The sequence below is a fragment of the Aplidium turbinatum genome, chromosome 4, assembly GCF_918807975.1.
Source record: "Aplidium turbinatum chromosome 4, kaAplTurb1.1, whole genome shotgun sequence".
NCBI classification, from domain to species: domain Eukaryota; kingdom Metazoa; phylum Chordata; class Ascidiacea; order Aplousobranchia; family Polyclinidae; genus Aplidium; species Aplidium turbinatum.
The window spans coordinates 23751561-23768526 of NC_137475.1; the positions used below are offsets into that span (position 1 = coordinate 23751561).

At 38.6% G+C, this 16966-nt stretch overlaps 1 protein-coding gene across 1 annotated transcript in view; it reads left to right on the forward strand.

Annotated features, from left to right (window-relative positions):
* The window catches only part of LOC145768997 (uncharacterized), a 62712-nt gene that overhangs the window by 9775 nt on the left and 35971 nt on the right, over positions 1–16966 (forward strand). Inside the window, exons 5-6 of the mRNA XM_082580598.1 lie at positions 4788–4901; positions 15856–16023. Coding sequence (XP_082436724.1) covers positions 4788–4901; positions 15856–16023 — 282 coding nt within the window. The remainder of the gene's footprint in view (positions 1–4787; positions 4902–15855; positions 16024–16966) is intronic.

Consider the following 16966-nt stretch of genomic DNA (forward strand, 5'->3'; position numbering starts at 1 on the left):
CTTTTTTTAAATCCATGATAGACGTGATCAACCGTCACCTTCGAGATAACATGTTATCTCGAAGGTGACGGATCAACACGCTGATTTGCACTCAGTTGTGATACTACTACTTCATTCTGACAAGTCCTGGCATGTGGTAGAGGAAGCACTTACAGATGACATGGCCCAAATCGCAGACTACCTGAAGCTGTGGATACTGAAACTGAGCCTGGCAAAGACCGCTGTCACACCTTTTCACCTTTGCAACCTGGAATCTACGCGCCAATTGTCAGTCTCTCAACGGAAACCCACTCCCACACAACCTGTGTCCCACCTACCTATAGGAGTGAAGCTCTACCGACAATTAACCTACAAACACTATGCTGAAGCCTTCCATGCTAAGCTATCAGCACGCAACAATTTGTTGAGATGCCTAACTGGAACATCCTGGGGTGCTAGTACATCCATACTCCGTACAAGTGCTCTTGCGCATGTTTACAGCACCTCCGAATATGCTTCCCCCACTTGATGCCGCAGCGTACACACTTGCAAAATTGACACTTCCCTCAACACCACCATGAGAATAATCACTGGTTGCCTGCTTCCAACTCCCACTGATTTTCTGCCGGTACTACCAGGCGTCACCCCAGGTAGACTTCGTAGGGAAAACCACGTACGCAGTCTGGTCCTACAAGCTATGACAAGGGATGACCATCTCCTCAACCAGATTGTCATAAACTCACTGGTTAAATAATAGCCTAAGCCTAGCATACAGTAGGTCTACAACCAAAAGTTGCATGTTACACTAAGTAACTTTGACGATAGCTTTAAATGTGAGAACAAAAAGTACCCAAGTCACAAAATGTCAGTTTTGAAAATTGGCATTTGAATTTTTTTTTATGTATCCTGAAATCAGCAGAAACAGAAATTTTCGCTTTTTGTGGCATAATTCTGTGTCTTGTCGTATACTTAGTATCACTCTCTAACTTGTAGCTGTTTTGGAAAAAATTGACAAACAAGATTTAAATAATTCTACTTTAACTTTAAAAAAGTGTGTATGCTATAGCTTTGCATTCCACTTGCATGATAAAAACATATTAGAAAAACATCTAGCAACACTGATTTTGATGGACATCATTGTCTTAAACGTTTTCTGCCTAGCCTGGTGTTGCAGACGGTTGTTCGCCTGGTCAAACGTCATGTAGAAACCGTTCGGGTCTACTGAATATTACGTCATGGAAATTCCTAAAACATGAGCCAAAATTGCACCATCGTCCGTAAGACTCGTGTCAATCCTGTTGAAACCGGTTTAAACATGAAATGTTGCGTCGCCTTTGAGTTATCACAAATTTTTCTGATTCATTCTCGAAGTTGTTTGTTGGAAGTCGGTCGCACATTTAACTGGTTTATTTGGTGCTTGCTAGCTGGACAAATTCTCCGTCTTTTATCCAAGTAATCTGTATCGTAGTGACAGTTTTGAGGTGTAAGGCGTTGCACCAGTCATTTCGATAGCCGCGGGCTAATTTTACAGAAATACACTGTTTGAAAAGAAGTTCAAGTGTGTGTTTCTTCGGTCATTATATACAGACGAACGGATTCGGGAACTTTATGTTAAAATTTTCCCATGAAGAGATTATGGTTTACCGCTGTGACCACCTGGAATTGGTGGAGGCGTTACTTGTTCAAAGAATTGGTGTATTCAGAAACAAAGAACAAACACAAAAATAGTTGCTTACCTAATGGTCACAAAATCCATTGTTAACATGCTCCTTGATCACTTCAAATATCCAGATTTATAAACAATCACCACATGCCAAAACGTAAAAGAAAGATAAGTTACAGAAGATGTTACTGCATGGTTGGGGTCACTCAGGCATGAAAAAATAAATGGAGCAGAGATATAGCAATAATATTAAACTTCAAAAAAATCATTTTTTACATACCCACCATTAAAACTAGTCTAAAAATAAGGGTTTCACCATTGTAAAACTATTCAATCGAGTATATAAAGTCAAAACACAAACAATTTAATTGCCACAAGGTGGCCAAATAAGCGACAATTAAACTATAAAATGCCGACACAAGTATATCAAATGTAGTCCAGGTCAACAAAAAGCGCAACCATAAAGCTATATTTGGCTTGTAGAACTCACAAACCTAGTAGAAAAGCATACATCACAGTACAGATGTAGCCTACGTCGAAGACACGTCCAGAATGAGTTAAGAAACCTTTTTGGACCAACACACTTAGTGGCTATGATCGATAAAACTGAGTACAGACAAAACATATGAGTCTATTGAGAGGGGATGAATCGGTTTTATTTTTTCAAATCCAACTTTAGCCCTAGCTTTAGACTACAACAGGACATTTTAAGACCTCGTCCAAGAAAAAAACCCTTCTCTAAAAATTACTTTTTGCGTGTAATTGCCTAATATTGTATGGACGTCACTTTTTGTTTATGGCATTTAAAGTTCAAACATTATTCTCTACTGTACTAAAACACATTAAATATGTTGCAAGATTGTGGTAAAGATTTTTCTGGTCTTGGTTTCGTCGTAAAACACGGAAAGTGGTCATTTTGATTTGTGCGCATGACTATGCGCATGCGTAAAAGCGTGACATTAATGTAAACGGCTTGCATGAAGCTGGATGTAGTTGATCCGCCGTAAATTGACCAAAACCTATCTCCAAACACTATTTTTCAAAAAATAAAGTCGCTTTTAGCTTGTTTTGTTATGATTCAGTGGTTTTCAACCAGGTTCCGCGGAACCCTAAGGTTCCGCCAGTAAGTCTAGGGGTACCGCAAATTGACATTCAAATCCGACGGTCTATTTTATTATTATATGCATATTGTTTAAATATAATCAAATATTGATTAGGTTTGCCATTATTAAATTTGCTACACTTTAACACGTTCGCTGCGATCCCGAATTTTCGTTGTTTCCTTGTGGTGCGATTACCTTTAACTTTCTGCTTTCCCGCCAAATTTCGTCGACATGTTTTCTTCGCTTCAAGGAGTTCTTATTAATCAAACGATGCTTTTTGCATAAGGCAATTAAATTATTGAACACGGGTTCCTCGAGCTTTTGGAATGTTTCATTGGGTTCCGTTCCACCGAAAAGGTTGAAAACCACTGTAATTGATAAAACGTCTTTGGCTTTTGTCTGCCAAAACAACATGCATTTTCGATTCAAGCCCTCATTCTGAGATTTTCCGCTCAATCCCTATCTATCTACATATCTATTTAATCTAGTGGTTTTCGTTGAGTCACGTAGATTGATTTGCCTTTGGTATGCTTCTGCTGCAACAAACAATAATTGAAAACTTCAACCTGACAACTGCTGCTCAATGCTCATGACGCTTCTCAACAGCAAGTTGTTGTAATTGATGTTTGTCAACGCGAGTCGGTTGAGGTTGTTAAGAAAATTAAAAGGACACCAGAGAATGCGCTGATCCTGTGAAGTGAACCTTCAGAAGGTCTTTCCTTAATTCCCTTACAATGTACGGCATTGTACTCCAGGCAAGAAAAGGCAACATTATGTGCGTATGACAACAATTGTCGTCCGAGTTAGCCGGTCTTGCTGTGTATAAGACAACTATTGTCCAAGACAGCAACTTTGTCTGGTCCAGATCTTTACCAGATGAGATACGGATTTGACCAGAACCTTGCGAGATCTAGGCCAGATAAAGTGGCTGTCTGGGATCGTTTTCGTGACCGCAGCTATTCATGGCACTTTTAATTCCGCTTTTCTTTATTCGCTTTGTCCGAACGGCAATGAAGAAACCGAGGAACATGGTTTCTAGTGACAAATTGCAGTCTGACAGTAATAATGCAGTAATAATGCAATTACATCAGAAAACAATAGTACAATATTGACTTCTAAGGAATGGTCAAAAGGACAAAATGAAGCAAAAATACGAAAGAAAATTAAAACAAAAGCTTTTTGCGCTGTGGGCTGAGGACTCCCAAATACTTTACAAAGTAATAATTCAATTTTGGTAAAGAGGTGATTTTCTTAAACCATACACAAATAAAATCTAACAACCACACGGCATTTAACAAAATTAAATAACACGAAAATAAACTAAAAATTACAAACGTTTTCGGCCATACTCATGTTTGCCCTTACTGTATCAAGTAACCAACTGATATGTTCTACAATCTACATCAATTGAAATTACGAAACTGATCCACATACACGAAACATAAAAAAGAAACGAATAAAAATCAAGCGGCAAGGCAGAGGAGAGGCAAAATCACATGACGCTTAATTGCCTAGGAAAAACACAAATCAGTGAAGCAATACAGCGTTAAGACATTTAGCAGATAAGAGGCGGCTGCAGCGAAAAAGTTATTACGTTAAATTTAAATTGTGGAATCAAAACATCATTCTGCTCAGATTGCAATACAATCATGAGATAGTTTCTAAAATCGATAATATATTTTACATTCATTTGAAAATATTAATGTATTTCATAAATTATAGCAATTATGTAAAGTTCATACACTGGTAAGATTTTTAAACATGATGGAAAGAGTGATTTTCAAAAATAACTGGACATTTTTTCCCAAATCCGCAATGTTTTTCTTCAGCAACTCCCTGCCTCCCCATTTCTTACGACTATGTGCTTTTCTTACAAGGTGTACTTGAAAATTCATCGAATAAGATATGCATTTTTTTGTTTTCAAGCTGTTGAAGATAACATTTGTAACCATACAAAGGGATAATGTTTCAAGTTATTTTTGAGCACAAGATGCCCTGTGATTGTTAATTGTGTTGTTTTTGACCGAAGTCTTGTTTGGCAGATATTGACTTTTGCCTCTCAAATCCATGTCTTAACAACGCACCTTGTCTATCATCAGCTGGCCGATACTTTTGTCTTTGTCTATCCTCATTCACTGGTTTCCGTTGTGAAGTCGGTAAGTGTTTTTCAATAGCAGTGAGCAAGCAATGGCCCTTTCAACTTATTACCTTCCATTAACGCTTTTGTTTTTTTTCTAGTAACAATCATTGCATAATTCAGAAGGATTTCATCTTATAACAGCATAATTCCAAGAACTAAATATACATAGTGTATATCAATTTTTCTTTATTGCATACAACATCATCTGCATTTGAGTAAGGATGGAAATAATGAGTTGTGTTCTTGTAGTATTGTTCAAGATTAAATCACTATTGTTATTGCGAAGAACATCATCGAGATTTCGTTCACCGTGTTTGAATACTTTAAAATTAGATCGATTGCTTCTAATCTCCTTTGTTTCATGACACTTTTAATTATTTTCAACAATACAAAATCTCCAACTTTTCTCTCGCTAAACGCTTAACAAAAACAGAAAGTTTTGTGATAAACATGATTTGTTTTACTATTATGTTGTAGGCTATACCCAGTGATCTTGAAGATCACTGTTTTTACGCTGATTTTGATCTACGGCCATTTTTTGTGTGATCTCATTCTTGAAAATCAATAAGATTGAAATGGCAAATTTGATTTGACTTACTACATCGTTCAGAGTTATGAGTACGACTCAGCTTTTGGCTCTGCCAGGGCAGTGCCAGTGCACTGCCAGGGCAGTGCCAGTGCACTGCCGGGGCACTGCTTTTTAGCACTGCCAGCAGATATTGATCGGATCATACTCTGTCTGTATACAACGCCTACAATAATTTTTTTTTTGAATTGGTATGAGACAGCTCCAGTGCCGGATTAAGGGGGGGGGCGGACTGGGCTGAAGCCCAGGGCCCCCACTTTTGGGGGCTCCAACTTCAAAGAAAAAAATCTACTAATTTTTTTAGTTGCACAGCTGGAGATTACTGCTTTAATTCGTATCTCAAACAAGCAAGGGCGGCTCACCCATATGTGCTGCGGTGCTGCAGCACCCCTGCCCAGCCCCAGTTATTCAATTTTTCTTCGTTTTGTTAACAAAAAACATATTTATTTGATACTTTCATATCCGAAAATGGTACGGATTACGGGTCAAAGTTATGATAATGCTGCCAATATGAGTGGCAAGTATAACGGTCTTCAAGCTCTTCTGTGCGAGAAATGTAGTGTAGCTCATTATGTCCCTTGCACAGCACATTCACTTAGTTTAATCGGTAGCCTAAATGTCCTGTAGAAACATGCCGTTCTGCCGCTGAGCTTTTTGAATTGTTGCAAAGCCTTTATTCATGGCTCGTCTCGTCTACTCATCGTTGGCAAGTCCATCCAAAATTCCTAGATGGTTTCCTGTTTTGAAGACATTATCTGATACAAGATGGTCAGTTAGATATAATGCAGTTCTTCTTCTTCTATCGAGTCTTCTAAAGTTCGTTGATACACCACAGATTGACACATTCTTCCGCAACGGAGTTATACACTGACAGGTCCCACCTACTGCACCGGGTGGCAAGCCGAGGGCAAACAAGAAGGTGATCCGCTGCATAGGCGTAGCCAGGGGGGGGGGGGCGAAAGAGGCCATGCCCCCCCAAATTTTCCAAGTTTGGATTTCGAAGTTGAGCCCTTTGTTGAAAATATAATAAAGTTTGTAGAAAATTATATCGTTTTCCAAGACATCTGGCTTTTAACACCCCCAAGGATTTGTTTCAGACACACAGAAAGACACCAATAAATTTTGCAAATCGTAAATCGCGCAAAATTTACGCGATTTACGTTTCTTTGAACTAACTTGTGGAAGCAATTTCAGAATGGCTTACTCTGTTGGGTTTTTGTGTAGTTATTGAGTTTTTGTGTAGCTGAATTTTGGTGTTCTCTTATTTAGCCGCAGTTTTTGCCCGTTCGTGTGTAAGAGCTATCTTTAATAAGTTAATAGCTGTTTATCTGCTAATAAATTTCATACAAATATTACCCTAAAAGTGTTTTGAGAAAGCGCTATAATCCATTATTTGAGTGTAATTTTTCAAAAATTTTCCGGGGGAGCATGCCCCCGGACCCCCCTAGAATACGCGTGCCTTCGGCACGCTCTAACTCCCCTACCACTTTTATTGCTTCAACCCACCAGGATACGCCACTGCACATCAAGTAGCGATGGCTTTAAATCAAACACTTTGTTGTTCTCTTCAATTCATCAAATATTTCGCCCCCCCACAAAATTTTTCTCTGGCAACGCCACTGGTCCGCTGTTTGGGACTCCGTGAAACCGATACATGCAACTGGGCCCGTATCGTAGCCCCACTCCACCATTAATTTTTAGCGAAAAATGTCACTTGATAAGGGCCCCCACTTTCAGCTCAGCCCAGGGCCCCATAAAACCTTAATCCGGCCCTGGACAGCTCTATCCACATGTTTTCACAGTCTTCGATTATAAATTGTAGATCTTGCCTTTCAGAGTAAATGATTGAATTATGAAGGTACATTCTAACGCCACCAGCATTGGTTGGAGAATCAGCTTGCATAAAGTTAGGCTATATTCAGCAATAATAACTAGTAGATTCTCCATTTTTAATTTTGTTTCCATTATGCACATTATATTCGGTTTAAAATCCAACTGAGTCATTAATTCTTCTAATTTAAATTTGTTTTTTATTAAGTTAATCGTGTTTAAGTGAAATATTGAGAAATGTTTTTTTGATCCATGCTTTAGTTTTGTACGAATTTCAGCAAGGTCTGCATGCTCAGAGGTGGTTACGAAGGTTTTCTTTGACGTTTTTTCTGTGGCAAGATTAGCAGGCGGAGTAAATGTTTTTTGTTACTAGAGTCGGCCGTAAAAGCAAACTTGTTCGTAAAAAAAGACTAGTTTTGTTATGTTCCTTGGATCTAGTTCAGGCCACTAACACTGTTCCAGGTGTGGTAAAACACGCAATCCACTGACCTTCTGATTTACTAAGAAAGATGAAGGTTAGGTTCATGCACACATACAACACTCCATATCATTTTCAACTTCCTTTTTTCTTTCACAAAAACATACCGCGGCAAACTAAAATTAACTAAATTTTTCTGAGTTAAAAAATTAATTAACACCAGCAAGGTGATTGCAATGCAGAACCACAAACCAATAGAGTATGCGGACGCGAAAGCTTTTTTTGCCCTGTCATTAGTAGTCCTACTTAGTCAAAATAGTATTTGAGTAAAACCAAAGCAATTCTTTCTTCTACACCTGGTTTTGAGCATAATGTTCACCAGGTGAATACCAATTAGATTGATATCAACGTTAATTAAACGTTTATTTTCGTAATTTCAACGTAAAATTTAATATGTAAGTTACAATGAAATCCATACATAGCTTGCAGTGAAGCTTGATCTATGTTTCAGAAGTGTACGCTATACAAACCTAACAGCTACTCGTCATATTTCCCATCAATTCAATGTCACTAAACGTTAAATCAACGTAAGAAGATCTTAAAAAGATCAGTTTCTTAACTACATTAAACCCAACAAAGCAAGATTCATGCTTGATAAACTACCAAACCTGACAAGTGACAATATGGTAAACAAAAACTAAGACGTTTTATACACCAAAAACAAAAGGCATGAATAACTTGATACTGGTATAGGTAAATCATGCCAGCACTAAGCATAGTACAGGACAATAACTGTGACTAAACAAATGGATATCATAGCATAGATCCTAAGTCAATGATGTCATGCAGTATTGCAACCAGATCTACACAGTGGAAAACACAGCATTTATGGTAGCTCTATGGTGCTTCACAAAGCAACACCAAAGTATATTAAACGCATTATAATAGCAACCTGGACGTTGTAAATTGGTAAAACATAAAAGGTTCATCGGAGGTTAATACATACCCAAATTACCCACCCGGCGCGCATACTGGCCCTCCTTTTGCGACAAATGTTTTACCACGTAAAAACGGTTCATGCAAGAAGCTGATATCTTCTGACTTTTTTTGAAGTTTATCGGGGAACATTTAGACAAAAAAATGTTCAAAAAATACTGGGTAGGGGTAAGACACGACAAAAGCAAAGTATGTAGAAACATCAGAGGTTGAACCTCTTGTCAATAAACAGCATAAGTAGACCAGCAGTAGACAACTTACTGCAAGAAATCGAAAGCTTATAACTTTCAAAACAGGCCATACAGCCAAAAATTCTTCCAACATACAAAAATAAAACAGAAAACAACAAAAGGCATTACAAAGATTCTTTTCTAACAGAACCTTTTCCTGTCAATTTGCGAATTTTACGGTTACTTGCTGGGTTTTTTTTTTCGGTCATTTATCGGTCATTGACCGATTTTTTAGCAAAATGTCCGAAAAAAATATAGTCAATTCGGTCAAAATGTCCGAAAAATATATAGTCAATTCGGGTGTTGCAAGGTTGAGTTTCGCTGATGAACGTTGAAGAAAGTTTTCTCAGATAAAACACGACAACGTTTCTCAGCGAAACTTAATGTTGTAGCTCATAGGTGCCTAACTATTTTTTTGGCCGTGGGGGCGAAAGCGCATTTCATCAGCAGCAACGTAAATTCAGCAAAATGTCACGCAGATAGATGACATAATTATGTCGTCACACTAGGATTGCTTTTATTGCCACACTCGGAGTTATCGCTACGTTCGACCTACCGGTACCGTTAATTATTATAAACAAAACTCGACCACTTCGGTTAAGCAAACACATGCCATGCGTCTGCGTAAACTAGCGGTTGATGGACTGCGACTCTTTAAGCTAAGCACAACATAAAGTTTAGCAACGAATTAGATTTATTACCATGAAATAAGAGACGAAAAGGTTTACTAAAAAGTAAAAGGTATACTGTAAATGGAATGACAATGTCTTGAAAATGGAATGCAAGTACTAACTTGATTATACGCTTGAAAATGTACCTGTTGTAAGTAAAATCATTCACGTTTACATCAATTCAACAGCACGTCACCTTGAATAAATTTAGAAGTTGCTGACATCCGTAAACAGCTCTTGAAAAATAGTTACGGAGAGACGTTTGATTATAGCTCCCTTTTCACTACAATATCGCAACTTATGACTGACCTGCTTTCAACTTTATGGTTGACTTGTTTTCGTGTTGCAGATGAAACAAAAGATGCGCATATTTCCGCCTTTGATCAGGTTTCTATGGCAACGGTCGTGTGTGCGCCATGCAGTTTGCGCGAGTCCGTTGTTGCGTTGATTATTCCGCATGTGCGCAATGCGGTTTGTACCAGCCCTTGTTGCGTTGGTTGGTGTTTACGTTGTGCCGAGACTTCAAGTTCATTTTCACAGCGAGCGGTTCACTGCCGCGACAATTCACTGCAGAGGTTTCGACTTTCGAAAGCAACATCGAGTCTGTTTGCAAGCGCGTAAAGCTAAACGCACGCTCCGTCTACGTAGCAAATTATGTTGTTTTTGGGTGCATTCAACATCTGATGACATTGAAACGACACAAAATGGTAGATTTTTGCTATGTTGCAAGCAGCAAAATCAGCCATTTTTACATTGATTCAACGTCTGCAGACGTTAAATCAATGTAAAAATGACAGATTTTGTCTGGTGTGGAATTGTAGCATCCTACTCGTTCTAGTGATTATTTATCGCAAAGCTGTTGCGGTTTGCATTCAAAAAATGTTGTCCTGCTGCCGATCGCTAGTTCATTTATTGTTTTATGTATCAATACAGCATAAAAAGTTGGCGCCTATGTTGTAATTAGTCAGGAAGTGCAAATTTTGGTTTGTATCAGCTACTTAAAAGGAAATATTTTCCTCAGAAAAAATGACCGAAATAAATAAAAAATGACCGAATTTTTTCAAGTCATTTCGGACAAATGACCGAAAAGTGTCAGCGAAAAAAAAAACCAAGGTTACTTGACAGTGTGGCAGGCGCATCTTTGCAAGATTGCTTGGATTTAAAGATGCTTTTTTCAGTGTGTGAGCAATCTTTAATGTTTTGTGCTCTTCTATAGAATACAATCTTTTCACGTGATCAAACAGTGGTATGCAGATTTCTCCAAGAATGTTCTCATGACCAGCAGTAGGAATATGCATGCGATTTTTGTTGACAAAATTGTTGAATATGTTTTTGAAATTGTGGGTAAAATCAAAAAGTAGAAAGAGGCGTTCGTCCGGCTTTGTTGGGTGGACAATACTGTGTGAAAGTTTGCCTCCACACAAGTCCATGAACATCTTCCTAAAACAAATGAATTGCAATTAGTGCTCCACAACCACTGTTTCTTACCAGTCAAGGTATACACCATGCGACGACGGATGCATCCAACCATTGATGGTTAGATGTTACATTACATGTATCTTTAAAATGTGCACCCTCCTACCATTTTCCATTTAGTAACGGTACTTTATCAACAGCACTAGTAAATTGTGACAGTCTAATACAACCCATGACAGATTGTTCAAACAAATAATATAGAATAGCAGCAAAGCACAACTATTACGGTTATATTGGTACTATAGGCTACTATACGGTACATAACAATTGAGGAAGTTGTAGAAAAAATAAAACTGCCGCAACAATTTAGCATCCGCAAAAACCATACAATAGAAATCTTAATTTTTTTTCCTTGTTCAAAAAATCAAACAATTATGGCACATATTTAATGTCAAATTAAAAAAAAAATCTAAATCAAAGATGGAATTACCCGTTCAAAAGTTCATACCATAGAGGATATTTGATAATATTTTAATGTTGTCCACTGGTCTAGTCTACTTAATTCACATGCATTGTAGTTCAACCAACAGAGTTAATGTACCTATGATATAATTAACTATTATATATATACAGTAGGCCTAATTAATTTACATACCTATTACAAACATGTTTGTCAACAGATGCAGCTATCACGACCAAAATGTCATGCAGTGCCACCATTATCGTGTTGAACCAGAAGCGCTGCAACTTAGTGTCCAATTTGTTGACAGGTATCAAGCAGATGACATCCTTATATTTTCCACATGTTGACTGCACCATAAATGTGAGAACCGTCTTTGCAGAAGTCCCATCTTCCGTAAGTCCAACAAAGGCTCCATTACTGTACTCTATTCTTTGCGCTGTATAAACCTCATCTATCATCAAAGTGACAATTCGCTCTTCGTTCCGTAGGGAAGCAGTGCGTTGCTTTATGTACTGCACATCAATTTGTCCACCATTCACAGTGTTTGAAACAGAAAGCTGTTGAAGTCGTCTTATAGAAGGCAAAATAAAAAACTTCTTTAATATCTTGTACAAAGAAGTGCTCGTCAGATGCCACAAGTAAGACACAGTTATTAAGTTGCTGGAGTAACGGCGTCCTTGTTTTGCAACTAGAAGCAGGTTAAGCTGTTCACATATAAACAGAATTAGTGATGCATCTGAATGGCCATCATCTCCGCAGTCAGGCAGTGTATCCGCTGATAGATAGTTTTGTAATGCAGATACAGCAATGCTGACAAAATTTATACGATTGCTGGTATTTTTAGAATCTTGTTCATCCATAATAGATTTGCAGAAAGCTAGAATATTCGCCAATTTAGAGGTGGTTTTCAATGATTGAGACTGCAGCAAATGCCTATACAAATGTGGTGGCACTACAGCCAAAGAAAAAAATGCAGTAACTTTCAAGCTCTCAGTCACTATAACAGATCCAAGCAGCTGGGGGCACTTGCAAAATCCTCAGCATATTTTACATAATGAAAGACAACTGTGGTTTCTTTAAAAACAGTTACAAATCCAGAAGGTAGATGAAGATGCGCATCTTTCAGTTTGGCTGTAAGTGATGCAAAGTTATCAAAAACGTCTTGCTGAAGCAAGCGCTGATTTTGCTGCTGGATTCTTTCATTTTCCACATATCGCCTTGCTGGCGCAGTACTAGCAAAAGTAGCACGGGCTGAAGAAGATGGTTTCGAAAGGTATCCTGGCAATTCTGGAAATACTTTTGAAACAGCAGTTGATTTTATGCGTAAGCGCTTTAACTCTTGCGTGTCTCTGGCAAGACGTCTATTCTTGCGAATATCTGAAGAAACCTGTATAAAATCCTCTTCGTGAAATGTTTTGCACACACTTTATGTGTATCTGACACAATCCAATCCTTACGAGGAATAGCTTTAACCCAACTTTCTCGTAATGCTGCACTTTGGTAAATCCAAATAATGTTGTTTTAGTGGTATCAACTTTCATAGTAGAGAAGTAACCACCCTTGCAACCAGGCACATAACATTTAAACCCCATAGTCTCAGATGGGAGGTATTGTTTTCAAAGTAGAATATGAAATTTTACTTGCAGTAAAGTATTAGCCTGAAAGAAATAAAATGTAGGCTACATACTACTAATTATTATATTATGTAAAATTGTTCATATGTGTCTTTTCAGACCCTGAAAGTCACATAGAAAAACTTAATCCTATCAGTTGTGTCGGAGCACCTAATCTAAACTGGATGCCACCAATGAGTAAAATGACATCCAATTAGTAAAATGCTGAAATGGGTGCTTATTGGCCAAAATGTGCCGCTTAATCGATGATCGACACGGCGCGTTTTCAGTACAGTAAGCACGACGCAACTTTTTGTTGCTTAACGTTGGAACAGCGTTATTGGTCGTATACAGCTTGTATGATTCGGTGAATTCCCTGAAGCTTCTGTTATCTAACATTATAAAAACAAATTTTTTTGTTTTTATAATGTTAAATGTAGTGTTGTTGCTTAGTTATGTCTGTTTATGGTTTAAAAGAGTTACCTCTCTACCCAAATTGTACTTCTGTTATCTATATCAGAAATAGTTTGGCTTCAATAAATCATCCTTATGATTCTGTTTTCTCAGCGAAAACCAGGTCTGCTTACAAGCAGTTTCGAGAAAAGTCTGTTCAAACTGGCTATTCACATTCAATGAGCCTTTTCACATTGATTCAAGGCCTGGACACGTTGAATCCATGTAAAAAATGCTGATTACTCCACGCCGGCTAGATTACCCAGCGGAAATCGTTTCACATGAGTTCACATGCTTTTGAGGAGTCTCAAAATTGAAGAAAGCTTGTTTGTTCACAACTGGTTTTAAACAAGTCATTTTACGTTGATTGAAGGCCTGAATACGTTGAATCTATGTAAAAGAGGCTGATTTACTGTTTGAAGAACAATATCTGCCATTTGAAGTAGTTTTATATCGGTTTACAAGACCTTGGTACAGCCCAAAAGCCGGCAAAGATTTTCCCCAAAAAAAAACGCCGCTGCGTAGGTTAGCGAAAACGCCGACGCGCAGTGGTTAATAAGAATCTCTGCATATTTAAAAAAAATGTTTCAAAGTAATTCTTTACTTCAACATGTGACATTTTTCCTGGCATAGGCTATAACTCGGGCATGCCTACCCTAGCTATAGGCCAGGCCCACAGTCAAACTTTCCGTTCAGTAGACAGGAGGGCTACTTCAAATCACATTGTTACCATCGTATTAGCCAAAAAATTCACCAGAATGCACCTGCTGCACCCCCTGAAACAAGTCAACCTTAAAAATAACTGAAACTCTTTATACAATAAATACTGCCTGACCAGGCTACTCCAGGTAAAAAATTAAGACACAGAAAACCTATCCGAAGACCATGCTAGCTGCCATGCTTCTATAGCAAAACCAACTGAATTGAATGTCTTTTGTTCACGTTATGGCACAATACAGTTTCGGGAGAGAGTTTGCGTTCTTGTACCAAAGACAGGCAAGACACAACAATACAACAGGGTTGAGCATTATCACTATATTATAACAATATATTTTACAGTTTGCTTGTTAAAACTATTTGTAAATATGTAAAATATATTGCAATAATGCTCAACCCTGCTGTATTGTTGTGTCTTGCCTGTCTTTATTTCACAATGTTATCTAAACTTTTACGTTGCAAAATACCGTAGCCTATCCTACTTGTTTAGCGATTTAAAACAAAGGCCTTTTGAAGACTTATTTAAAACTCACTTTCCAAGCCTTAAGCCTGTCTAAATCAAACAGGTCAACTAATAACAAAAACCAATCAATATTCATTCCAAAGCAAAAACATAGCTAACGCTGCGTAAAGAACCTTGCGAAAGACTTGCTTTTCTTGCAATTGCGCGCTAGATAAAGACGAGCGATGGAACGAGACTACTAATGTCACTTCTCTGTTACGATAGAAAAAGCTTTCTCGTCCGCGTACTCTATTGGTCTGTGTGCAGAACTTTGAAAAATTATTTATGGGCTATTTCAAATTATTAAACAATTCATCTGCATCTATAGACTTGTTCCCATTGAAGTAAATTGCAATTGAGATGATGTTGTAATGGTATTTTGTAATTCTCATAGCTGTTTTCAGAAATTTATTAAGCATTGGATATTCTTAATCGACAACTTGTCTATGAAGTGGGTTTATGCTTGACACTCGACAACTGAACATTATGTTGAAAAGGAGCGATCTTCCTGGCGTCAGCACTACCTGACTACTCACTATAGAACAGCGAGCATTGTGTTTCGCTAACCATACCGGTGTAGCCTCCACACTAGCCATCAAGACTTTTCCGAATACATGTGTTTCTCGGCAGTCGAGTGTAGCAGGAACTCAGCGACAGCAGGAACTCAGCAAACACGTGTCTATCGCTGAGTTCCTGCTACACTCGACTGCCGAGAAACACATGTATTCGGAAAAGTCTTGATGGCTAGTGTGGAGGCTACACCGGTATGGTTAGCGAAACACAATGCTCGCTGTTCTATAGTGAGTAGTCAGGTAGTGCTGACGCCAGGAAGATCGCTCCTTTTCAACAGTGCATATCCTTGGCGACAGTTGGTTTCTTGTTTTCTTTCCACAAAGGTAAGAATTCAATTGACTGACAAAAGCAGCGGTTGAGAACTATGTGGCAGGAACTAGTGGTGCGATACTGATGAGCCCAGCCTCATGGGCGAAACACGTGTCTATCGCTGAGTTCCTGCTACACTCGACTGCCGAGAAACAACTGAACATTATTTCACTTTGACGAACCTTGTGTACAGATTTGACCGTTCCGTGTCAAGCAGGCTGGCAAAAGTTTCAAGGGTTTTGTTTTCAATACCAAGCAGGAAAATACCTGTCATGGCGGAACGCGGAAAGGTTTTGTCGGAACAAACGCAACTCAACCTTAACAAGCATCAACAATAGGAAAGAGAACCGTTTTGTGAACAGTGAGTACATTATTATGCAACGTCAATACTTATACGTCTTCTCCACATTGTGACGGTGATGAACGGTTTTATTTGATTCAACAATGCACGAGAACAAAATAATTGACACAACAAGAAAACAACAACAAACATAGCCAGGTCAGAGACAATAAAGAACCGGCCTGCTACACCCTGCGGCGGCGACGAACGGCGTGATTTAGGGGTGGAGTGCATCCGAGAGGGAGGTCCACTGGTCCACCAGCTTAAGTTGCCGGGATCAGGCTGAGAAGCCAATGTGCCAGTGGAAGAAGAGGGTGGATTGAAAATTTTGTGCAACCCGTTCGCAAATTTTAGAATGGCGGATCGGGCTAGGGAAACAGCCTAACTTTTCGCAACGCAAAAAGGTCGGTCCACAACAGACAGGGTGGCCCATCATGCAGAGTGGCTAAAACCGGCAGTAGTTTGATAGCCCGGAAGCGCCCATGTCTCCACCTCATTATTGTAACACAGGTATGTTTGAGAACTATAATGTCTGCTTTTAAGCAGAGCGGATAAACTTTGGGTTTCCCAAGGGGAAGAGAAGCTGAGCTATTAAGAAAAATTTAGTTCTTGTGGGAGACAAAATTTAAATAAAATTTGGAGCAAAAACTCAACTAATTGGTGTAAAAAAGCTTAGATGGAAATATATTACACAATTACTGTTAACACTGCAACACCGGTCGATCTAGCTTTAGAAATTCATACTGTCTGAAGGACCGCACTCGCAGATGGTATGACACAAACGGAAGAATGGTAGAAATGAGCGTCAGAAGTTTCTGGCTTGGAGTGAGGAAAGATTTCATAAAATAAGAAAGTGTATCTTTAGGGTGGAGATGAAAGGTTGGGTAAGAGACGCATCCGAGGCGTATCTGGTTCAAGCCTCAAAATTGTACGTTTCGCTTTTGGGAATGACTCGAATTTCCTC